The sequence below is a fragment of the Mirounga leonina genome, unplaced genomic scaffold, assembly GCF_011800145.1.
Source record: "Mirounga leonina isolate KUSES-001 unplaced genomic scaffold, KU_Mleo_1.0 Mir_104, whole genome shotgun sequence".
NCBI lineage: Eukaryota > Metazoa > Chordata > Mammalia > Carnivora > Phocidae > Mirounga > Mirounga leonina.
In genome coordinates, this window is record NW_023270231.1 from 3249480 (window position 1) to 3275320 (window position 25841).

Genomic DNA, 25841 nt, shown 5'->3' on the forward strand with positions numbered 1-25841 from the left:
TGTGACTGAATTTCCTGGCATTTCAGGGACCACATATTAAGAATTCCTACTCTATATAAAAGCCCATTTGAGCTCTAATGCCCTGATTAGCAGTCTCTGAGTCGGGTAGCCCTGGTGGCTGAGACACAGAGGTAATGTTGTGCCTAACTGCAGTGCAGGTCACAGTTCCCTCCCTGTGGGAGCTAATTATCTTCAGAAAATGTAAAAACTCTGCTCGGTGGCTGTGGACAGAGCCTCTATAACCAATGAGCTGACACATTTCATAGGTTCCAAAGATGAAACCACACTCAAAAATGACGTAGTGGGATCTGGTGGCATTTAAAGGGTTAAACCTCTAAGTTGTCAGGATTGCTGCCCATCATTGACATAGCAGTAGTATTCATACGGATCTTCCATTTCATATACGTTCTCTTCAATGATATAGATGTTTTCCTGCGAGCGCATTCCTTCTGCTCCTGTATTTGCTAACCCCGAGGGAGGGGGGTTGGCCAAAGTGACGAGGCTGTGGAAAGAAATGTTGCAGTTGAGTTCAGCATCTCCTGGGCAGCACAGAATAGAGTTAAGACAACAAGCTTGGCTGAAGAGACAACAACCAAATGTAGCACATGATCCTTGATCAGATCCTAACTAGGAGGAAAAGGCCATAAAACATCAATAAAATAATGTGTGGAACAATTGAGGAAATTTGAATTCATCTTCATTTTCTTAAGCACAAAAATGGCATTGTATTATAAGGAGGGACAGAATGAGGTGTTGAGGTGAAGTGTCAAGATGCCTGAAATGCCCTTACAAATGGTTCAGGAAAAAACTGTGTATATAAACAGAGAAACAGACCAAGCAAGTACATCAAAATGTTAAATCACGAGTTTCCTTGAAAGGTTCTATTGTTCCTTGTACGGTAACTTCAGTTCTTCTGTGGGCTTGAACAATTTCAGAAAGAAAAAAAATATGAATATGTAATGGACCCAATCAGACTTGAGTTTGAATTCTGTCTCTTACCAGTCATATGACCTTTGGTAAATTGGGTGGTTGGTTGTTTCTTTTTTCATTCACTCAATCAAGAAATATTTAATGTGTTACATATTGTTCTAAGAAGCAAGAAATGCTTCAGTGAACAATACACAAAAATCCCATGAAGGCTGCATGCTAGTAAACTTTGTGTCTCAGTGTCCTCGTCTGTAAAATGGGAATAATAAGAATTCTGTTTCACAGGGCTGCCATAAGGAATATTTATTCACTCAATCATCAGATATTTAAGTGCCTACTAAGCATCATGTGCTGTATTAAGGGATATAGATACTAATGTGGCAATAATGCCCTAATTTTCTATGGAGCTTACATATATAGATAGAGATGAACATTAACCAAATAATTTCACCAAATAATTTCAACCAAATAAAGAATTAATGAATGTAAATATTACCTATGGGTAGTATCACGTTTCAAGTTTCAGCTCTAAAAACAAATCCTGGTACAGATGATTGAAAGCCAATGATAACTAAATATTTTATTTGGCCTTGTTGGACTTTTTTACTGTATTTTGTCTTCATAAATATACTATCTATACTTTGTCTATAATTACTCGTGGTTTAGATAGTATTCAATAGGCAGAGTCTTTTTTTTTTTTTTTTTTTTTACTGCATTCTACCCATGTACCAAATATCACTAAATTCTACTAGAAGTTATTTAAGCTTTGTGTATTTGGAATGGAGGTGTGTGTGCATGTGTATATACGTATACATGTGTATATAGTCAAAAATGGATACCAAGACTGCAGTGTAATAGACCCGTAGATCTCAACCCTGTTCCCACACTAGAATTACCTGGAAAGCTTTTAGAAAAACACCTATGCTTAGGTCTCATCCCCAAAGATTCTGATTTATTTGCTCTGGGGTTGGCAGCAATATGTTCAAGTGCCCTAGGTGATTCTAATAGACATGTAAGTTAAGAATGCCTGGGCTTAACTATAAAAGCCCTAAGAGTAGATTCTGGGTTTCTTGCTCACTTTTGTAACCCAGTGCCCCACCAGAGCCTGAATGTACCTCAATCACTGGAAGGGTCAATTCATTGAAAAAAAAAACATTAATATACAAAAAGAGCATTTCCTATCATTAGCGAGATGAATTCTATAACTTTAGGCAATGAAGCTAGAGAAATCAGAAAGGAAAATAGAGCAGTGTGTTTAACTGGTATTGCATTAATCCATGCCTAAGGTAAGAACAAAGTATAAGTTTAAATCCTAGGGCAGGACTTCTAAGAGCAAAGCCATCTTAGAGTAGGGGCCTCCAAGATTCCCACCTTCCCCTACCCCACCCATTATTCTTACCTTGAATTCTGTAACTTCTCGTTTCTATAAGAATACCCTAGGTAAAAGGTGGAAGAAAAGTCAATTAAAAATGTTCTCATAAAACAAATGAGATAAATAAAATGAACATACTGGAGGCAAGGATTGTTTAGGGAAATCTGGTCTCCCCTTGGATTGAAATAAATCAAACTATTAGTGTGTGTCTTGATTTATTACATAGATTATGCTAGTAAGTAATAAAGATGCATTTCTTACATTCAGCAAATATATGGAGCATCTACTATGTGCCTGATGGTATGCTAGGCACTGGGGATGCAAAAGTGAATTGTGAGCCCTGACTTCTTAAAACTTGTGTTCTAGTGAGGGGGGCATTTAAAATAATAATCTCTAATGGTGGAACTAACAATGTACTGGAACAGATGATGGAGAAGGCAGTCAGGAAAAAACTCTCAGGAGAGGTGAACTTTAAGCTCAGTTCTGAACAAAGAGAATATGTCAGCCAAGTGAAGAGCCAGGGGGAGAATTCAGGTAGAGGGAACCCCTAATAAAGATGATGGTGGGTTCCTGAAACTGAAATAAGAGAGTGGCCCAAGATAAGGTCTGAGAGCTAGGCTGGGGCTAGCTCCAAAGGACCCTTTAAGTCATAATCAAGATTTTGGATTTTACTCCAAGACCTTTAAGATATAATTGGAGAGCAGAAATATGAGAGCTGATTGGATTTTAAGAACACCCTAGCTGCTATGTGAGGAAAAGATTAAAAGGAAGTATAAAAAAAAATGAAGAAGTAGAGATCATGATGCCTCAGATCAGAGTAAGGTGGTGACCAAGAGAGATGCAGAATAATAAATGGATTTTACATGTATTTTGGAGAAAGTCTGCAGGAATTAAAATTGGATTTTGTGTTAGGAGGAAAGAGGATTCAAGGATGGCCTCTGGCTTTCTAGCTTAAGCAACCAGATGGATGGTAGAGAAACACTATAATGGGAAAGACCAGAGAGGCAGAAGTTGTGTTCTGGGAAGGTGAAATATGGACTCTAGACCTCCATTTTGGACATGTGAAATGTGGGAGACATCTAAGTGGAGGTATCAACAATACAAACACTCTGAGTTGGAGAGGGAAATTAAGGATGACCTGTAAGCCTGTGGAAATATAGATCATCGCCTAAAGGGTGTAGAAGAAAGGGAAAGGGCCAGTCCTGAGGAATATCAACATCTAAAGGTCAAGCAGAAAAAGAAATAACAAAAATGACTGAAAAGAAATGGCCAGTGAAGTAGGAGAGTGGTGTTCTAGAAGCCCAGAGAAGGAAGACTTTATAGAATGAGTGAGGATCGATTTGGTTAAATATTGCTAAAAGATTGACGACAATGAAGACAGAGGTGTCTACCGGATTTAGAAAATGGAGGTCGTCGGTGAGCTTGACTAAAACTATTTCCTCGGTGCTTCAGGTGTAGAAGCTAAAGGATGGGTTGGAGAGTTCAGGGGATAAGAAGTAGGAAAAACTCATCTGAGAGATTTGCCTGTGAAGGAGAAAGGAGAAATGGGAGTAGCTAAGGAGGAATGTGTGAGTTAGAACGTATTTTTATACTAATGAAAGTAGAATAAATAGAAAGGGAGAGGTAGATGATTCCAGAGAAAGGGGTAAAAGGAGGAATGAAGTCTTGGCTAAGGCAAAGGAGAAGGAAGAGGTCTTTGATACTTCATCGGTTGAGTGAGAAATGAGGGAGGTTTGAGTAGTACTGAGGTGTGGATGCTCATTGCAGAGAGTGCACTAGAAAGATACAGGATTGCTGGTTGTATTGCTGCCAATTAATGGCTTTGATGTCCTGACTTAAACACCCGTCACCTTGGTTTTAAGATCTTCTCCAGCAACTTCTAGGGAAAAGATCACAAATCAAACAGGACTTTCCCATCTGTTTTTCTAAGTAGCCATGTTTTTGGAGTAATACAGATGTGGGTACAAAGTGTCAGACTTCTCCCATTGAGAAGAAACCTCACTTCAAGCCTCTTTACACAAACTAGAATGGCCCCTAATATCCAGACCATGGCAGAACTCAGAAAGGTAGTGAGGGCTATTATTGCTCTTGATCATCTGTAGGCATTACATTCATGTGATCAATTCACAAACTCCCCTGCTACCTCTCAGTAAACCCAGGTAAGTGTGGGTGGGGTAGCTTCTTTCTTTGAACAATCCATTTACCAATAATGGCAAAACAGCATAATGGGGAGGAACAGGAGAATCTTGTCTTCAGATTCCATATCTATCAATTAACCATATGACTTTGGACAGCTGCTAGTTCTCCATTTGGCAAATTAGAATAATATTAATATCGTTCTCAGTAGGGTAGTTATGAGGATTTAATGCGCATAAAGCACTCAGCAGCTTTAAGCCACACAAGTAGGGTGACCAGTTGGTCCTGGTTTTCCCGGCACTGTCCCAGTTTTAGCACTGGAATCCCACATCCTAGGAACCCCGTCACACCTGGGCAAATCTGGGATGGTTGGTCACCTGATATGCCCTCCATGTTTAAGTATTAGTAGGAAAGGCTGCTAGAATGTACGAAGCCCTGGGGTATAAAGCCTTGGCCTCTGCCCTCGAAGAGAAGAGAACATATCGCAATTACAACAGTGTGTGAGGCTTCTGGGGCGATGGCAATATTGGGTCTTGATTGTAGTGATAGGTCCCAAAGTGTGATTCTCTAATGAAATTCATCAAGTTGAACATACTTTAAATATGCAGTTAGAGTATATAAACCATACCTTAAGATTTTTTTAAATAAAAGTAACTTAGAAAACAATGTGTGCGTGAGTGCCATAAAGGAGCAAAACCCAAACGCTGCAATCCTGGCCAATGACCCATTGGTAAAAGGACTTGTCATCTCTCTCTAAAGACCTGTGCCTAAGGCACAAATAAGATAGGAAAATGCACAGAAAGAAATTACATTTGTTGTTGTGCTTCCTAATAAACCTAATGCATGGCTTAAAGAGGTTTGTGTTCCTAGCCAAAGGTAAGAGACTAGGTGCTAGAATCAGCCTGCCTGGGTTTGAATTCCAGCTTTGCCTCTTAGGGATTCTGAAAACTTGGCAAAGCAGCTTACTGTCTCGTAGCTATACTTCCTACATTACAAAACGGTGATAAATACTACCTACTGCATAAGATGGTGACAATAAAATGTAGGTAAAAACATTTAGCACAATGCCTACGTATTACATGGTAAACGTTGAGTAAAAAATAGCTATCACCTTCAGGTATAAATATAAGCTTATATTTATATCTAGGTTTGTGTTGGTTCCTTTGTTAACAGTTCCTCATCAGAAGGAGAGAGAAGTAACATGAACCAACTTACATGTGAGAATTAAAGCGCCAATGATGAGAAGGAGAGCCAGTCCAGCAGAGATCCCTGCTCCGATGTAGACGGCCATTCTGGTGGTCATACCAGCGTCTTGTAACTCATTAGCCCATATAGGTATTTGCTAGGGAAACACAAACTGGACTGCAGCAGATGGCCAGAAATCAGTTGTGTGCTCAGCCAGTCTCGTGACCTGTGCATCAGATGGTCCCTTTCACAGCACCACAGCGGTGCGGGGACCTTGAGACTACTCGTGATGTGTCTCCTTCCAGACAGGCCTCAAACCACCAAAGAAAGGCATGAGCATACTCTTCAGAGTTAGTAAGGGAATAAAATGTGTCACTTCTATGCTGTTAGGGGCACAAGGAGCCCTTAGTAAATGGAATCCCCTCCCCCCAAATAAAAATGGGCTTTAGAGTGGAACCCCATTCATTCAAGGTCCCTGGCATTCCAGGGAGTTTCAGAGTGGTTGAAACTTGGTGTCTTGCAGAGAAACACCCATACTCACAGAAAGACAGTGATTTAAGAGCCGGGCCTTTGCAGTCAGACAGTTCTGAGTTCAAGCCCCAGCTCTGCCACCATTGTATAGAGTTCTTGGGAAAATTAAGTAATGAGATTTATAAAATGCTTGGCACAGGGCCTTGTATACAATAAATGCTTAAGCAGTGATAACTATTATGGCTATTGCTCTAATCAATTGGATTTTTTAACTGAGAGTCAGAAAATTCTTCTGCTTCCAAAACTTCAGCCCATGTTCCCCTTTAAAAACAGTAATAGTAAACATTTTTAAAACAAAGATGTCAAAGGAATTAAATCTTCCATTTATTCAATAAACATTTACTGCAGGACTGCTATAATATGCAAGATACTACACATTAAACACTATGGATGTCCAGAGGTACTTAGAGTCAGTCCTTGGTCGCAGAGACGGGGAGGGACAAACACAAAGTGCTGAGCCTCAGTAGTGAACACACAACTAGGGGACTTAGTCAAATGAAGGCAGACTCCTGGATATGTCCCCAAAGAATCTCTAAGTCGCTACTATAAGCTTGCTATCTAGGGGATTCCCTTTTATTCTGAAAAGGTGGGAGACACTAAATTTGTGGTTAATTAAAATATCAATTTATTTATAGTTGGATATAGAAATTCTTGGCTTCAAATATTCCTGACTGGTGTCTTGTCACATATAAAAAAATTTAAATAATCTTTCTCATTAGGGTTGCCATGGAAATGAGAAGAAATATACTCTAGGGAGCTGGAGGGTCCTTGAACCGTCCACAGTGGCATACAGTTGTGAAATAGGAGAAAAGGGACAAGGGCGCAGTGTTTCTTCGTTTTGGTTTCCCAGCACTTACCACGTGTGGGCACTTTACCTCCATCCCCTCATTTCACCCTTACAATAGGCCTATGCAGTTAGAACTGGTATCATCAACATGTGACAGCCAAGGGCTCTGAGGCTAAGGGAGATTAAGGCATTTTTTTTTTCCCCCAAGCAGAGAGCAAACAAGAAGGAAGACTAAAGGGCGCCTGGGTGGCTCAGTTGGTTAAGCGACTGCCTTCGGGTCAGGTCATGATCCCGGAGTCCCTGGATCAAGTCCCTGGATCGAGTCCCGCATCGGACTCCCTGCTCGGCGGGGAGTCTGCTTCTCCCTCTGACCCTCCCCTCTCATGCTGTCTCATTCTCTCTCTCAAATAAATAAATAAAATCTTTAAAAAAAAAAAAAAAAGAAGGAAGACTAAAGCTGAACTTCCTTTTCTCTGAGTTGAGCATGAGGTTAGTGCACACACCCACATAGACACACACACCCACATAGACACACACACACACGCAAAGTCACTTACAGTTTGTTGGTTATCATGGAGGGCCTCCAGTGTCTGTGTCTCTGCCATAAAGAGAAAAAAAAATAGCCAATAGAACAGCTCAGAATGTTTTCTTTCATCTGACTTTTTAAAAAATCCTAAAGATGCCTATGTCTATAATCCTATTTGAAATTAATTCTACTCTATACTCTTCACAATAATTTATTGTGAGACCAAAATTTTCTAAACACTTGCAAATCAATTTTAGGATGACCATATTTTTTTTAACCAGATAATGAACCCAACTACTTAGGTTCCATGAAAAGGAGACCTCTACCAGGAAGACCTCTGTTGAGTATGTGGTTTGTTGTGTCCACAGGGCCCCAAAGAGGGCTGCAGAATTCCAACAACATTGATAACACTCAAGCAGGCATTATATTGTAATTAGACTTTGAAAGATAACAAAAGTTAATTTTCTTGAAAAAGTTTAACCTTTACTCATTAAGAGGGAGATAGGGTATTTAGTTGTCTAAAAAGGAAAATAATAATAACCATGGCTCTAATTTACCATGAGCAGACATTGTGCTAAATTCTTTGAGCAAAGGATCTCATTTAGCGTTCAAAACAATTATCCTAAAGTAGGGACTATTAGCCCCATTATACAGATGAAGAAGCTGAGAATTCGGAAGGGAAGGGACTTACCCAGGGTTACGCAGCTCAGTGAATAACAGAAATGGCCTTCCGGTTCAGGTCTGCACAGCTTCAAACATATACTCCTAACTATGCTACCTTCAACAACCTTCACCTTGGCACGGTCACTATCAAGTGGTCCCATTGCCCAGTTGCCAGCTCACCTTCTTTCCTTTTTACCCATTTATTTATTCGTCTATCTATTTGATGACCATGTCTATACCCTGACTCTGTGCCAGGCACAGGGGGCAGAGCGGCCAACAGCAATGGGCACAGGTCCTGACCTCACAGACACAGCCTTCTAAAAATCAATAGATTGTCAGCCTTGGGAAAATTAAGGATGCCTGCTTCTGTCTCTGGCTGAGTCAGAGGCTCTGAAACGTCTTTTTTTTTTTTTTAATTTTATTTTATTATGTTATGTTAATCACCATACATCATTAGTTTTTGATGTAGTGTTCCATGATTCATTGTGTGTGTATAACACCCAGTGCTCCATGCAGAACGTGCCCTCTTTAATACCCATCACTGGGCTAACCCATCCTCCCACTCCCCTCCCCTCTAGAACCCTCAGTTTGTTTTTCAGAGTCCATAGTCTCTCATGGTTCGTCTCCCCCTCCGATTCCCCCCTTTCATTTTTCCCTTCCTACCTTTTTTTTTTAACACATAATGTATTATTTGTTTCAAAGGTACAGCTCTGTGATTCATCAGTCCTACACAATTCACAGCACTCACCATAGCACATACCCTCCCCAACGTCTATCACCCAGCTGCCCCGTCCCTCCCACCCCCACCACCCCAGGCTCTGAAACTTCTTAAACGTCATGGCCACTTTCTGGAAGCCTAAAGGTCTAAGTCCTTTCATTTAGAGCCCTTGGTTTAACAAACCATGATTTTAATATTAAAATTTTAATATTCTCAGCCTAAAAATATTTTTTTAAAAAAGGAAATAAAAGAAATTCTCTTCCACTTACCTTTGCTCTTATTACTACCAAAAGGAATTTAAAGTGTAAAAACCACATTGGTGGAACTGCTAAGTAAATATGAATCTTAACCACACATCAGATTTTCTAATGTAATTCCAGTTTCTGCTTCCCTGTAATTATTTTTCTTGGTCTAAATGGTAAGACTGACTTCTCCTATTTTTTTTTTCAATTTACAGTGAAAATACTCCAACAGCACTCTATTTATTGATTATCACAGCTTAATTTCACATAGATAGCCATCAACCAAAGTGACTGGGACAGTTAGAAAAATCTGCATTTGTTTCCCTAGAGAACCCAAGACTCGGCTGGAGTGGAGAGGGTAGTAGGGGTGGGATACGATGTTCTTAAAAGTACATAAATCTGTAGTTGCCATCTAGCACATATTACCTGCCAGACATGGTGCTTAGCACTTTATTTGCATAATAGCTTTTAATCTTCACCTCAATATATAGCTACTATTATTTTTCCATTTTTCAGATGAAGAAACTGAGTCTCAAAGAGGTACTTTCCCTAAGATCACACAACCAGTAATTGGCAAACCTGAGATTCAAACCAAGTCTACCTTCAGAGCTGAGGACTCACCATAACCTGGTTCTGCCTCCTTCAGGTGGAAGAGACAGGACATTGCTTTGTGTTCAAGGTATGTTTAGGAGCTTCCAAGACCCTTGGAACTTTTACTTGTTAATGTTCCACTCCACTTAGTAGCAAACATATTCAATGTACCCACATTCCGCACTAAAAGAAAAGGTATATATACCTACACCAAGTTGACTTGCAAGAGGAGACCCCATCTTTGTTGCCCTAGAGGGAAGGAACTAACAAGTAAAAAGGGAAAAGGATTTGTTTATGATCTCGACAACCCTGAGGAAAGGCACTGCCTCGTGAGGAAGGTGTGTAGGCATACAGTGAATGCCCACTTGGTGGTGACGTTGTAAAGAACACTGGAGCCCAGGATGGGAACATGGGCACACAATAAATATGGGGTATGACTTGATTAGGGTTAATCACAGGGAAGCAGAAACTGGATTTACATTAGAAAATCTTGCGTGTGGTTAAGATTCATGTCTACTTAGCAGTTCCATCAATGTGGTTTTTAAACTTTAAATTCCTTTGGGGATGAGGGTTGTCATCTGGTCCCACCATATTTAGTTTTCTCACTAATTGCATAAAAGATGTTGGCTACCAATCACTAAAGAACCACCAAAGATTAAGCCAGTAGAGAGCTGAAGTTAATACTTATAATAATAACTAATATTCCAGTGCTTTCTGTGAGCCAGGTACTACACTGAGCACTTTGCATACATTGTCACACTAAATTTTTACAACAATCTTATGCAATAGACACTGGGATTACCCCCAGTGAAGAGGTAGGGAAATTGAGCCTCATAGAGTTTGAGCAATTTTCCTTTGAGCTCACAAAGGTAGTATGAAGAGCTGATATTGGAACCCTGTCACTGACGTACTTAACCACAATCTCATTCTGCCTCCAGATCTTACTGGTAACATTAAAGACAATAACCAACATGTACTGAGTACATACTATGATCAAATACTGGGCTAAGCACTTGAGACACCCTTTCTTACTTATATCTCATGAGGTGGGACTTAAGAGATTTTTGAGATTAAGATACAGGATACGCCGGTTATTACCCTCATCTTACTAAATGGAAGACTGAGCTCCAGAGAGTATAAGAAGGACCAGGAATCTGACAGGAGACATTTAAGATTAATCTCCCTGCTCAGTGTGACCTGAGGTCTGCTCTTTTGACCCTATCTTCTCACTAGAGCAGCATGAAAAATTCCTTGCCGAATTACTCAAAGAATTTAGCTGCTCTTTCTGAGGATGGAATCGAAAGAAGATGGTGGGCTTCATTCTAGTTAGAAGAGATCCTTGAAATCACCGAATCCAACCCCAAACATGGACTGGAGCCAATCTATGACAAAACATCCCAGTTTGGGAGTCAATTGGAAAATAATGACAATGTAATGAGTTTTTTATTAGATTAAATTTATTTAATTTATAAACATGTCTTTTTTAATGCAATAATGGCATTCGTAGAATTTTTTTTTAGTTGGCAAAATATGTAGATCACCAGAATTTTGGTTTTGGATGGAGTGGGAATTTTACTAGGTTACAAAATCCAAAGTCTCTAAACCCTCTCCTTGGAGAGAACAAGAAGCAGAGATCCAGGGAAGTGAAAGGTTTCGGTCAGGTCACAGGGCTGCTTGTGACTTATTCTGAATCCTAGCTCAGGACCCCTTTTTCCCAGCAAAGTTTTGTCCCCACCACTCCCCTCCCCACGCACAACATCTCAGGTGCCCAGGGACGTTCACACCTCCACTCAAACCCTTTTCTCCTCTCTTTCCCATACTCAGAATCCTCCAAACTCTGAAAACACCTGAGGGCTTCCTGCTACACCTCCCATAGAATTACCTGTGCCACATCCCTTGGTGGTGAGCATCCGTGGAAAGGCTGCAGTGAAGTCCTTCCATGGAGTCCGAGCAGAGGTGACCTTGGCTAATATCAGAAAACAACATAAGGATGCGGCTACTCTGAGAGCAGAGAGCTTGTGGCAGGGAATCAAAGGGGCAGCAGAAAAAATAGGAAACGTGACAAATGAAGAGAAGCAGATGCCCAATTGCCAAACCTACCTGGACACCTTCCTTGAGAGTGTATGACACTCTTAAAATGTTGGGCAGAGGTGTGTTACAGTCATCATTGCCACAGTCTAATTGTTAATAATAGAACTAACAGCCACCCAAATGGCCATGCTAAATGCTTTCCATAAAACACTCGTAAAATCCCTCCAGGGGCCTGCGTGGTAGGAATTACCATATTTCATAGAGGAGGAGTTCACGGAGTTTGAATAACTTGCCCAAGATCACACAGATAGTTAAAAGGCAAAGTTGGATTTAAACTCAGCTCCATCAGCCACACACTATATGCTCTATAAATCTTTTTTTTTTTTTAAGATTTTATTTATTTATTTGACAGAGAGAGACACAGCGAGAGAGGGAACACAAGCAGGGGGAATGGGAGAGGGAGAAGCAGGCTTCCTGCTGAGCAAGGAGCTGATGCGGGGCTCCATCCCAAGACCATGGGATCACGACTTGAGCTGAAGACAGACGCTCAACGACTGAGCCAGCCAGGCACCCCTATGCTCTATAAATCTTAAAACACGTGAGCACATGCACCCCACCTGTGCTCCGTCCGGTGGTTCTCAGTCCTGGCTGCACAGAGGGGAGAATCATTTAAGGTAGACTTTGTAAAATCCTAGTGCTGGGGCTCTACCTCCAGAGACACCGATTTCTCTGGTTCGTGGGTAGGGAACAAGGAGTTATAGGTGTTTAAAAAATTGTCCAGGTGATTCTAATGAGCAGTCAGGTTCTTGAACCACCAATCTTGACCTTTCCTCCCATTCTGTAGATTCTGTCCATGAGTTTTAAAATAGATGAAGGGAATTAAAAGTGGCTGGCTATCACTGGTGGAACATGTTAAACTTCAGGTCTTAGGGACCCACCCCAAGGGCTGTAACTGGGGAGATCAGAAGGGAGACCAAGCAGTATATTTACTATTACCTGCAGGTGATTTTATTCAAGAGGGCATGCAAAGGTCCACTCACCTGGTTTGATGACCAACTCCAGGTTTAATTTTTTATCATTCATTGGGCCTGGGAATTGGATCCGGCAGCAATAGGTCCCAATGTCTGTTGTAGTCACATTCTCTATAGTCAAGGACACATCTCCTTTGTGGATATTCCTCTTTAGCTGGTATCTGTTGGATGTCTGATATTTCAAGTTCCTTCCATCTGTGCTGAGCACCATACTATGACATTCAAACACAGGACAGGGTCCCCTGCCCCAGCAGACAGGCACAAGATCATCAGAAGTGGTTGGAGAGTAGGTGCAGGGTAGATCAGCATTCTGACCCACTTCAGCTACGTATACCCCTTCCAAAGACCCTGAACAGACAGTGAAAGAAAGCAAGATCAGGCAATGAGTGAGGTTGGTTGGTTTCAAGAAAACTGTAAGTAATGCCTTATAGAATAAAAAGCAAACCAGTGCTGCCATCCTGTTGGAAGATGATTCATTATGACAATGATTCTCAGACTTGCGGAGCATCAGAATCACTGGGAAGACATATTAAAACACAGATGGCTGGGCTCAACTGCTAGAGATCCTGATTCAATAGGTCTGGGGTGGAGTAAAAGAATTTGAATTTCTAGCAAGTTCCCAGGAGCTGTTGAGATGGCCGGTCTTGGAAACTCACTTTGAAAACCAATGCCCTAAGAGAGAATTGTGGTCCAGCCCTGTGAACACTGGAGGGCAAGGCCGATGGAAATAGATAATCAGAAAATGAGTCATTGTCAGCCAGTAAAACAGCTCACGGGTCTGGGCTAGTCGGCTGCTCATTGATGAAAGGCAGTTAAACTGACATAAATCTCTCTCTTTTTTAATTTTTAAATTTTTTTTAAAGATTTTATTTATTTGACAGAGAGAGAACACAAGCAGGGGGAGCGGCAGGCAGAGGGAGAGGGAGAAGCAGACTCCCCGCTGAGCAGAGAGCCCGATGTGGGGCTCGATCCCAGGACCCTGAGATTGTGACCTGAGCCAAAGTCAGACGCTCAACCGACTGAGCCACCCAGGCGCCCCTCTCTCATTTTTTTTTAAGCCCTTGGCACATAATGAATAAAAAACCAGTGGCTGAATAAGAAGCTTGTGTATTTGAAACCAGTCAGGCTATTTTGAGGTTTAAAATTAATTGCCTTTACATACACATATTAATAAATATATGTATATAGTAAAATCTTTAAACCACATAAAAGGTATATGAGAAGGATCCTCCCTCTCTCTGCTCCTTCCCGTTTTCCAGTCCCCCTTCCCAGAGTCCATACAGTAAGAAGCACTCATGTATTCCCATTCCTGCAATACACATACACAAATAAAAGTCTAATATATGCGTCCTTCCGCACCTTCTTTTCTCAACTGACAATCGGACTCCAAGACATTCCATATCTCTACGTGTAGTCGGCCTCCCTGTTTGCAGCATCTATCACAGCTTACTCACCTACTCCCCCCCCACTAGTGGACATTTAGGTTGTTTCCAAACTTGCTACTGCAAACATTGCAATGACCATCCTTGCATCTTTATCCTGTAGTATCCAATTGTAAAAGTCCGTGCCCAGACCTACCTGTGAGTCCTAGCAGCCACACCAGGACACAGTCAAAGCAAAGAGGTGAAACCATGAATTCTGAAGAGGCCAAGTCAAAGAATGGCTCTGTTTAGTTTTAATTCTCTAGTGGAACCGGGTGGCTCTTGCAATCCAATCTCCTCCGCAATCACAGGAGCTGTGGCCACCGTCCCTGACAGCTGGCACAGCACACCAGGGCATCTGACTACCAATCTCCACTCTGTTATCGCAGCCAAGTACACAGTCACATCAAAGGAAACCCCAGTTCTCTGTCATGCTACACCACAGACATCCTGTCAGTCTCTGGTATCTATCCCTTAGTATCAACGAAAAGGAAATGACACTCAGAGGAAGCAAAGTGTCTCTCAGTCAAGAAAACTCTCAGGCTCCTAGGTGGCTCAGTTGGTTAGGTGACTGCCTTCGGCTCAGGTCATGATCCTGGAGTCCTGAGATCGAGTTCCGCATCGGACTCCCTGCTCAGTGGGGAGTCTGCTTCTCCCTCTGACCCTACCCCCTTTTGTGCACTCTCTCTCAAATAAATAAATAAAATCTTAAAAAAAAGAAAGAAAGAAAGAAAGAAAACTCTCAGCAAGTAGAGAGAGGCCTCTTAGCACCTCCAGTGAAATAATCCTCTGTGTGAAATGGGTGGTGTGGGGGTCTGGCTGGTTACCAGGGAACACAAGGTAGGAACATAGCATCCATGCGTTCATTCAGTCAGATCAGGCAGTTGGTTGGTCATGTGACCAATGTTAATGAGGCTCGTAGCTACTGTGCGTCAGGAACTGGACAGGGAGCTGGAGAATACCACGATGAATGGCATCTTCATTGTCCTCACATTTTATGTCAGTTTAACTGCCTTGTACTGACACAAATTGGGCTGTGTCATATAACCTTGCTGGATCTCGGTTCCTTCATTTGTAAAATGTATAAAATGAGGAAACTGTGTTCGGTAACGTAGGTGCAGCTCCCTGCTCGAATATTCTGGCTGGACCTGAACTTTCAAACCCTTCCACTTAAGAAAGACACATTCCTTTCTGCAATGTTTCTTTTCCCCACCGTGGGGGGATATTGAGAGGACCTCAATATTCTATGTCATCTCACGTACCCAAGATGTCCCCTTGCCTCCCACCCCAGGGGCTTCGGGCATGAATTGTCAGAAAGTGTGGAGCTCCAGCCACACTCTCCATCACGGAGGTAACATCTCAGACCCCGACAGTCTCAGCCCTGGGAGAGTGACATTTGTCTGGGAACCTTAAAAGCCAATGGTTCTTTACAAAAGTGAGCTCAGAGACTAAATAGTTTCTGAAAGCCCTGTGGCCCTCCTCCATCTTTTCTTGCTGAACTTCCTTGTCGCTCATCTTTATGGCACTAAACACATTCAATGTAAATATCCAGCTCTCGTCTTATGTGTGTACTTCCTTAACATCAGAGACATAGCCAGTACTCGAGAGATTTCAGTCAATTTCTTCATCCTATGGATAGAGAAACTGAGACCTGATAAGGTTGATCTGCCCAAAGGCATATGATTGGTAATTTCAAATGAGAACTGAGTCCCCCAACCTCCAGATTCTTTTCCACTATAAACTGTTTTATGAATTTCATATTTGCCCTTAATACGTCTGCCTACATAACTAATAACAACCAGCAAATGTCCATGTTCAAGGGGAAGGCAGAATGGATTAAACATGGGGTCAGAGGTCATGTTTACTGTATGACCCCAAGCAACACTCTTAAAAGTTTCAGCCCTCAAATTCTGTGTTCTGTTTTTTTCTTTTTCTTTTATTTTTTTCTGTTTTGTTTTTTATTGTTATTACTCTGTTTTCTGTCCATCTCTAGAGTTACTACTGGAACCAGCTTTATAAAATATTAACTATTAATTTATTGAAGTCTAGACAAAAGGAGCCTAGAAATCTACTCTAAACCCCTTCTCTTTTTTTTTTCTTTGTATAGGGAGCTGTTTCGGAGCATTTTCATGTTTATTTAACTTTTGTTTTTTAAAAAAAAACCCAACTGTTTAGATAATTCATCCAAATGGTTAAAATTCAAAGCAATATCAAATGTTTATGAACAAGACTTTTCTCACCACGCCCCAAGTCTACCAATTTCCCCCACCCACCCTGTAGGTTTCTGTTTTCCTAAGTCTCTTGTGTATACCCCCAACGCAAACACAAGAAAATAAAATATATATTCTCATTCCCTCCTTTCTTAGACAAACTGTATATCCCTGTTGCACCTTACATTTCCTATTTACTGTTTTATAAAAAATAAACTTCTTTGACATACACAAAAGCAGAGAGAAAAGTATGAGTTCCCAAAACACAGATTCAAAATTATCAACTTCTATTTTAAAATGAATCCCAGATCATGTTATTTCACCCTTACAGACTTCGGTGTGCATTTTGGTTTTTGAAAGTGGACATTCTGGGGGCGCCTGGGTGGCTCAATCGATTAAGGGTCTGCCTTCAGCTCAGGTTGTGATCCTAGGGTCCTGGGATCAAGCCCAACTTCAGGCTCCGTGTGGAGCTTGCTTCTCCCTCTCCTTCTGCCGCTGCCCCTGCTTGTGCTCTCTTGTTCTTGCTCTCTCTGTCAAATAAATAAATAAAATCTTAAAAAAAAAAAAAGTGGACATTCTGCTGCATAACCACAATACCATTATCACACATGACCAAATTAATAATGATGTCTTATCACCTAATTCTTCAGTCCATAATCAAATTTTCCCTGATTATCTCAAAAATACCCTTTTACCATATGTTTGTTTATATCCAGACCCAAACAAGGTCCCTACATTGCATTCGGTTGTTCTGTCTCTTTAGTATCTTCATCTAGGACAATCTTCCTTCCATCCCCCCCGCCACTAACGGGTTATACAAACAAGTTCTGCAGAATGTTCCACATTCTGTGTTTGCCAGCTTCCTTGTGGGGTCATTTAAATTATTCCTCTTTTCTGTGTGTTTCCTATAAACGAAACTTAGCTCTAGAAGTTTGGTTAGATTCAGTTTGACTTTTTGGCAAGAGTACGTTACAGCAGGTGCTGTGTGCCTCAGATCCCGCCACAATTGTCTGCTCCCTCTACGTGTAGGGGACTAACATTGATCAGCTTGCATCTTTCTTTCTACACTTAACTCCCTATTCCAAAGATCTCTCCATTCCAGCTCGTATAGAACTTCCTCATTCTTTATTACAGCCCTGTGTGGATGCCACTGGATGAAAACATTACGTGAAAGCAACAATGTTATCATGCCCTTGAAATGGACACTTCACGTCTCAGTTTGTCAAGTTGATCCTAAAAGATCCACAGAGGCCCATGAATCTTTAACTACGTGCAATGGAAGTTTGCTTTTTAAAAGGAGCCCTTGGTGTTTCTGGTAAAGTCTTTTGTATGGGAATTAATTCATTTCTAAATTGCGTTTAGATGGGGTGCCTGGGTGGCTCAGTCATTAAGCGTCTGCCTTCGGCTCAGGTCATGATCCCAGGGTCCTGGGATCAAGCCCCACATCAGGCTCCCTGCCCAGCAGGAAGCCTTCTTCTCCCTCTCCCACTCCCCCTGCTTGTGTTCCCTCTCTGGCTGTGTCTCTCTCTGTCAAATAAATAAATAAAATCTTTAAAATATAAAAAAAATAAATTGCGTTTGGAAAGTTGTATTGTGAATTCTCGTAAGGTGTGCTTGTTGAGTGTTGGCTACAATCATGTAGAGGGGTGCTACGTACAATACCACTATACAGATTAAGTTTGTGTTTTTGCTCTTCTCCTTCGGCAGCAGAAAAATCTCAGACTCCTTAAAGATAGCCCCCAAGCACCAAATGAAAACATTAGGATTATGTGTAATTAGAATTCACAATTATAGATAACTAAAGGGCCACTAGACAAAATTCATAAAATGGAAGTTAGAGAATTTAACCCAGGTCAGGAGACAGGAGAACATGGGTGATAGAGATGGGATTATCTGGAAAAACTCAGTCTGATTAGAATCTACTTTGTACAATGGAGGAGCTGCTGAAGAATGGGTATCAGAGGGATGACTACATAAGGAATCCTGTGTATACTTGATTTGAGTCAAAAGCCCTCTCTTATTTAAACCACAACATTTTAGTTTCCATGTGGTATTAGTCCCAAAATTTTGCAAAGGGAGGCACTAAATTTGGATATTAAGGGTAAGAAGCTAAGCAATTTTGAGCTAGATCTTCTGACTTCCAGATTGCATCTAGCCACGTGACTTCCCTTTAAAAGTGCTTGTATGGAATAAGTCAGTCAGAGAAAGACAAATACCATATGATTTCACTCACATAGAAGTTAAGAAACAAAACAAAGGAGCATAGGGGAAAAAAGCGAGAGAGAGGCAAACCAAGAAACAGACTCTTAACTATAGAAAACAAACTCATGGTTACAGAGGGGAGGTGGGCAGGGAGATGGGGGAAATAGGTGATGGGGATGAAGGAGGGTCCTTGTCATAAGCCCCGGGTGACTTATGGAGGTGCTGAATCACTATATTGTACACTTGAAACTAATTTTACACTGTATATTAACGAACTGAAATTTAAATAAAAACTTTTAAAATAAATTAAAGTGCTTGTAAACTTGTGTTTGTACAGTACTTGAAAGCTTTTCTTTATTATATAAGACATACAGTAGAAAATTCTGAAAAAAAAATAGGAATATAATTAAATAAATACCATAATCTCAGTAGCACAAAATACCTACTGTCAACATAATGGATCTCTTTTTAGATATTTTTCCATGTTCATCTCTAAATATACAAACAGGTTCATGTCAGTACGTCTTGTGGGTATATCACCGGAAAGTCTCACCTGTGGACAATTAGGAACATCATGAACACAAGGGGATCTGGGAGAAGGTACAAAACATATCTATATACTCCCCATTAAACCACCTGTCAGTTCAAAGACTCCACCTCAGATGAAAGTCCTGTTGTTTTTATTTTATGTTCATTTTTGTGGTCTCAGTGAGCTCATTTGCATCAGGTTGCATTCAGCATTGCCTTCCCCAGCGGGCCCCGCACCAAGAGGGTGACTTCAGGCCAGAGATCCTGGGTATATCTGATGGGGACTTCAAGGTCTTCAGAATATGATACATTTACAAGACAACTAAATTTCTCCCTTGCTATGGACCGCCTCTCATAGCTAGGTCTTAATGTCGTTCTTATGCCAATAAACCTTTGCCTCATCAGAGACTTTAGGGCGCAGTTAAGAGAAAGCCCAACTTCAAACTAGCGTCAACTAGAAAGTGAATTTATTGACTGACATTATTGAAAAGCAGACTTGACTCAATGGCCCCATGAGGTCACTGGCGACCTGGTTTCTGGCTGGTTCCAGTTTGGGCTCCTTCCTCAGATTCTCCACGGTGTCCCTCTGCCGTCCCCACAGAGCACACAGCCACCTACCAAGAACATCTTTGGGCTGCTCTCACACAGGTCCAGTGATTCACGTTCCCTCAAAAGCCCACACTGGGTCACAGACTCATTCCTAAACTATGTGTGTCCACAGGCTCAAAAAGGACTAATTGGGTTGAGCCTGAGTCATACTCCCAAACCTTGTGTTCTAAAGTGAAAGAAGGTGGTTCCCTCAAAATTTCAAGAGGAAAAATGGGTTCTGGGTAGCAGAAGCAATTGTCCACCACAGAAGCCCTCCCAGAAAGGGATGGGATGGAAAGATGGGGAAACAAAACCTGCCCTTCCAAATACGCATGGTTCTTTTTCTTACCAAAAAAAAAAAAAGGCATTTTATTAGTAAAGTGCTTTTTAACTTACAAGGACATTCTCTTCACAACACTGGGGAGATGATAAAGAGCTTTCATGTTTATAGACAGTTTTTATTTTTATTTATTTTTATTTTTATTTTTTTTTTAAGATTTTATTTATTTATTTGACAGAGAGAGACACAGCGAGAGAGGGAACACAAGCAGGGGGAGTGGGAGCAGGGGGAGTGGGAGAGGGAGAAGCAGGCTTCACGCGGAGCAGGGAGCCCGATGCAGGGCTCGATCCCAGGACCCTGGGACCATGACCTGAGCCGAAGGCAGACGCTTAATCGACTGAGCCACTCAGGCGCCCCGACAGTTTTTATTTTTAGTAACTACAGATGAATGCCAGCAAGATTAAGCTTAAGGTCACCCTCAAACCAGCGCAAGAGCCAGTCAGAGCCCTCTCCAGTGCTCTTTGCACAGCGTAGAAAACAGTAGCCCGGCAAGGACAAGTCAGCATTCTGAGAAATCGCAGTATTTGCCCAGCAAGGAACTCCTACAGGAAGTTAATGCTGCCCCTGCCCACATAACCAGTTCTCTTCAGAGTAGAGGAAGTGGGGAAGGCTGTAAAATTATTTACCCTCAATAACTCAGCGAGATTCCCAGCGACGAAACTGAAAAACGAAAAGGGGTCTACCGTCAAGAAAACGCTGTTGAGCTCTGTATGAGTCACTGCGGGAACTCCTACCCGCAGTTCCATCTTCAAACTGCAGGGCCCGCCACTTCCGACAGAGACCACGCCTGCGTGGGGAGCTGTGTGAGTGGTCCCCCCTCCTGAGCATGTTCTCCAAAGGGGCTCCTCTTCTTTCTTTTGTTGGCTCATTAGTCTCCTACTCTCGGGTCAGAGAGGGAAGCTGATCATACGCCTCAGTTCAAGGCACATAGTCCTCATCAATCCGGTGAGCTATCTGCTTTGCTTTGCTTTTACTATTTCCCCCCCTTCATCCCTGACCTACATTCCCATTTTGCTCTTTTCATAGGCATCCACTTTACAAGAATGTGGTTGAGCAGTTGTCCAAAGTACTTATGCGGCCTGACATTCTCACTGCCAACGAGAATAATAACACTTAGGATGCTCCACGACTTTGCCAGCTACAGTCCCGTCGGACTTTTGGATTTTTCCAAGACGATGGGTGCATGATGATGCCACAATATAGCTTCTCTTGTCTGGTGGGAAACATAAGAGATGTACAAGACATTGCACATATAAATTTATAGTGTACGAATATTTATAAAGCAAGCCACCGGGTAACCAGGACCCAAAACAAAAAGTAAAACATTGCCAGTCTCTTCAAGTTCTGCTGACACCCACTCCAAGCCCACGTGTCCCTTCCTGATCACAAAACCTTCCTCCTCTCCTACAGATAATCACTATTCTAAATTTTGCAATAATCCTTCGTCCTTTTTATGGTTTTACCACCTGTGTATGCATTCCAAAATTATATGTAGTCTTTCTTGTTTTTGAACATCATATGAATATCATATCATCTGTAAGCTTTTGTGTTCTGTTTCTTTCACTCGACAGTGTGTTTGTGAGGTTCATTCATGCTGTTGTGTATTCCTGTAGGTTGTTCGTTTTCATTACTGAATATTTTTCCAGGAATGGATATGCCTCAAATTATTTGTTCATTATATTTTAGATAAACACTTCACCTTCTGTTTCAGTTATCATGAACAATGCCACCCTGACCATTCCCGTACACAAATCCTGGTGCACAAATACAGAACCTTCTCTGGAGTATACTTCTGAGAGTGAAATTACTGGGTCAGAGGGGATATGCATTTTGAAACTTATGAGATAATGCCTGTTTCCCAAGACATCTACCAGCAGTGTATAAGAATTTCTCCTATTCCACATCCTCATCAACACTTAACATTACCAGATTTTTTTTTTCCCCAAACTGGTAAAGGATATGATAGCATCTCACTGTGTCTTTAATTTGCATTTTCCTCTTTACTACCAAGGTTAACAAGCACTTTTTCTTTTGTTTATGAACCATTTGGATTTGGGGAATGCTAAGGGGACAAATGCTTATTTTGCCCATTTTTTTGTTGGGATTCTCAATTTTTTATCATAAATTGATAATTATTCATATAAATTATGAGTAATTTACATATTTTGGATACTAGTCCTCTGCTGATTTAATCTGCTGTAAATACACTATTTTTCTCCCACTTTGTGGAGTAAATTTGACCTCTTTACAATATTGAGTGTTCCAATCCATAAACATGTTTTAATCTCTTATATCCAGATTTTCTTTAATATCCCTTAATAAAATGTTTAGATTTTCCCCATAGAGATCTTCAGCTTATACCTTGACTTTTTCCTGGGTACTTCATATTATTGATGCTATTTTACGTGTATCTTATTTTTAACTTTTTATATCATTTGTTTTTGGTATTCTGAAATGCACTTTATTTTTGAATGGTGATTTTTTTCCCCTCCAACCAGTAAACTCTCTTATTAATAAATTATCTGTAGATTATATTGAGTTTTCTATGTAGAGTCATATTTCCTGCAAGTAATGAGAGTTTAGTTTCTTCCTTTTCAATCCTACATTTTTTTTTTCCCTTACCATGCTGGAGAGAAAATCTAGTTCCTATTTTACAGAAGTTTTGATAGCAGGCATCCTGTTTCATTCCAGCTCTTACAGAAAAGGTTTCAGCTTCCACCTGGGGTATATATTGTGCTTATGCTGTAGGTTTTATGGAGCTACTGTTTATTACATTAAGAAAGTTCTCTTCTGTTCCTAAATATCTAAGAGATTTTTTTTTCATGAATGGATACTAAATTTTATAAATGCCTTTTGTGCATCTGTTGAGACGATCAAGTGATTTTTCTCTTTTAATCTACTATTGTGACAGACTACACTAATTTTCTATTCTGCATTCCTAAAATAAACAGATTGGCCATAAAACATTACCTTTTATTTTTACATATTCCTGCGTTGAATGTGCTAGTATTTTATTTATGCTAGCCTTATAAAAAGAGAATGTTCCCTCTTTATCTATTCTCTGAAGGAGTCTATATAAAATAAACTTTGTTTTGTTTTTCTTTTTTCTGGCAAGGTTTGGTAGAACTTGCCAGAAAAGCTATTTGAACTTGAAGTTTTTTTTGTGAGAAGATTTTGACTACTGGTATGTTTTAAAAAAAAAAATCATTAGAGAGCTATTCAAGTTTCTATTCTTAAACCAATATTGATAATTTTATAAGAATTTGTCCATTTAGTCTAATTTTTCACATTTATTGGTATAAAGTTTTCCATAATATTTTCATATTATTTCATACGGTCTATAAAATCTATAGGAATGTCCCTTTTTCATTTCTGCTATTATTTGTGCCTTCCTTTTTTTTTTTATCACTCTCTCGTGTAAGTAGCCCAGGCTCATGCACCACGTAAGCCTCCCAGGTAACCCCTTAGCCCTTCCAGATCAGATACTTCTGCACAGATGATTAGCAAGCCTGAGACCTAACTGTGTATGTTGCTTGGGGACAAATGAGTTTCAAAAAGGAATTAGGATGGGTCTTCTCTTTCATTCTTAACATTAACAGTACTTACCCAATGAGATGGGTATAAGAATTACCATAGTTAAGGAAATTGAGTTTCAATTGGCTACACAGCCAATAAATAGTGGAGCCCCAATTCTACCATGTCTTCTCTTTTCTTTTAAACCTGAATTTTAATTCTGCCATTTGCTAGCTGACGTGTCCTTGATGTATAGCAAGTTACATTCTTGAGTCTCAATGTCTTCATCCACAAAATCATTTTTATTTTTCCAATTTGAATATAGATAGACACAAATAGGAACTCAGACTACAGACTACAAACTTGCTTTGATCATATCTAGAATATCTTTCCATGTCAGTGTTTTCATTTTAAATGGCTCTTAACGGTTGGTATTCGAAGCAGATCTTCATGTTTGTTGAATGAATGAATGACAAAATCAGTAAAGACCCAAATGATATCTTTCCTTGTAGTTGATACAATGCATTCCTGGTCAACCAAGCCATACCTCCCATCTGACTCCCATCCTTTGAATATCATCCCTTACTCAAATCAGAGTGGGGGACAGGGAACCAGCAGCTTCATAGACCTTGGTCATGTGTGTTAAGCAAATGGGAGAAGCATCTGTCATTATTCACTCAGTACTAACCAATAGTGCTGAGGCCTTCCCCAGGTCTTGTCCAGGAGAGAAAGGCTCTGATCAAGACTTGTATTCACAACATAATACTAAGTATTTTGAAAAATTCACACCCTGCTCTCTGCATGAGAAAAGATTTTGTAGGCCAGAGGCACAGGCAACAAGTCTCACTGGTTGAATGAAAACAAGCTCAGTATCGTAAGCAGCACGTGAATTTCTCCAGCCTACTCCCTGGCGGCAGCTTCTAAACTTGAGACAAGAGTGCCACTTACTGTTAGACTAATCACATTGCAATTTGAAAACAGTTCTTAAATATCTTGAGTCTAAATGCCAAATGAAAACAAAGGACTTACCAGGAAAGATACTATGACCTTTGATAGCTTACTAAATACCACAAATTGTGCGAAGTGCTTTGTAGCCACAATCTCACTTAGGCCTTACAACAATCCTGTAATTTTTATTTCTGTGGCTATTACTGGTTTTGTGAGTACACTCCAGGGTTTTCAATGCAACCACCTAGATCACAGCCTGTGGGCCAAATGGTCAGCTGCCTGTTTTTGTACAGTCCACAAGCTAAGGGTTATTTAAGTGGTTGGGAAAAATCAAGAGTATTTCATAACATGAAAATTAAAATCAAGTTTCAGTGTCTATAAAGTTGTATTGGAACATAGCCACACTCATTTGCTTAGATACTGTCTTTGGCTGCTTTTTACCATAGTATAGTTCAGTAGTTGAGACAGAGACCTTATTGTCCTCAATCCCTAAAATATTTACTAACCTGCTTTTTACAGAAAAAGTTTGCCAACTCCTGATCTAGATTCTAATTTGGATACACCACCTGGGCAAGCCACAAAACTGATCCTCAGTCTCATAAAGTGGAAGAACACCTACGAAGAGCGGCTTTTGAGGAAGATTAGCGCTATAAACACAGTATCTCAAGATACCTGAAGAAGTCTAATACATAAACGCCTTAACATGTTCAAAGGAAGCTCATCATTTCCATCTACAAATCTGTTCCTCCCTTAGACCAGTATCGTGTAGTGTCTTGAGTATGGACTTTAGGGTCAACATATGGGATTCCACTCTAGGCTCCACTATGACTTATTATATGATGCAGTAGAAAGGTGCTCAAGCATGGAGGTTGAGTGCTTAGGCTTTGAAACTAGATTTCAATCCTGGCTCTGCCTCTCACTAGCTTGGTGACCTTGGGTAAATTACATAACCTCTCTGAACCTCTGCTTCCTCATCTGTAATATAGATGTAAAAAGTCATACTGATTTCATTAGGATGCTGTGAGGATAAAACGAATTTATGTACGTTAAGTGGTAACAGCGCTAGCAAAACTCTCTATATATTTGCCATTGATTTCCCATCTAATTTAGGATAAAGCAGACTTCCTCCCTTGACCGTCTAAGGCCTGTACTCTGCCCTCCATCTGCTTCTCTAGCTCCAACCTCTTATCTCCGTTACATCCATTAATAGCCTTTCTCACCCAAATCATGCTTTTTATTTCTTCAAGAGACACTTGTACTTGCTGTTTTCAGTGACCTCAGAACCAACCCAGGCCTGTTCTTTGAAATACAGCACGGCACAGATGAAGCTCCCTTCAAAAGCCCTTAACAA

General features: G+C 40.6%; 1 protein-coding gene across 1 annotated transcript; it reads right to left on the reverse strand.

Moving 5' to 3' along the window:
• On the reverse strand, positions 1-14727 carry HAVCR2 (hepatitis A virus cellular receptor 2). Its single transcript, XM_035012333.1, has 7 exons — positions 14319-14727; positions 12750-13088; positions 11561-11644; positions 7496-7536; positions 5651-5777; positions 2327-2363; positions 1-502 (listed from the first exon to the last, which is right to left on the reverse strand). Exons 1-7 carry the CDS (start codon positions 14371-14373, stop codon positions 343-345), a joined length of 843 nt encoding a protein of 280 aa, XP_034868224.1. The 5' UTR covers positions 14374-14727; the 3' UTR covers positions 1-342.
• Between the last annotated feature and the right edge of the window lie 11114 nt (positions 14728-25841).

Excerpts from the sequence above, each read along its gene's own strand:
- HAVCR2 (XM_035012333.1), bottom strand. The coding sequence starts at position 14,373 with ATGGTTTCACCTCTTTGCTTTGACTGTGTCCTGGTGTGGCTGCTAGGA. Across the intron at positions 7,537-11,560 it reads CACCAAGGGATGTGGCACAG|AGACACAGACACTGGAGGCC; the intron begins GTAATTCTATGG and ends TCTTTATGGCAG. Across the intron at positions 5,778-7,495 it reads TCCATGATAACCAACAAACT|CAAATACCTATATGGGCTAA; the intron begins GTAAGTGACTTT and ends GTGTTTCCCTAG.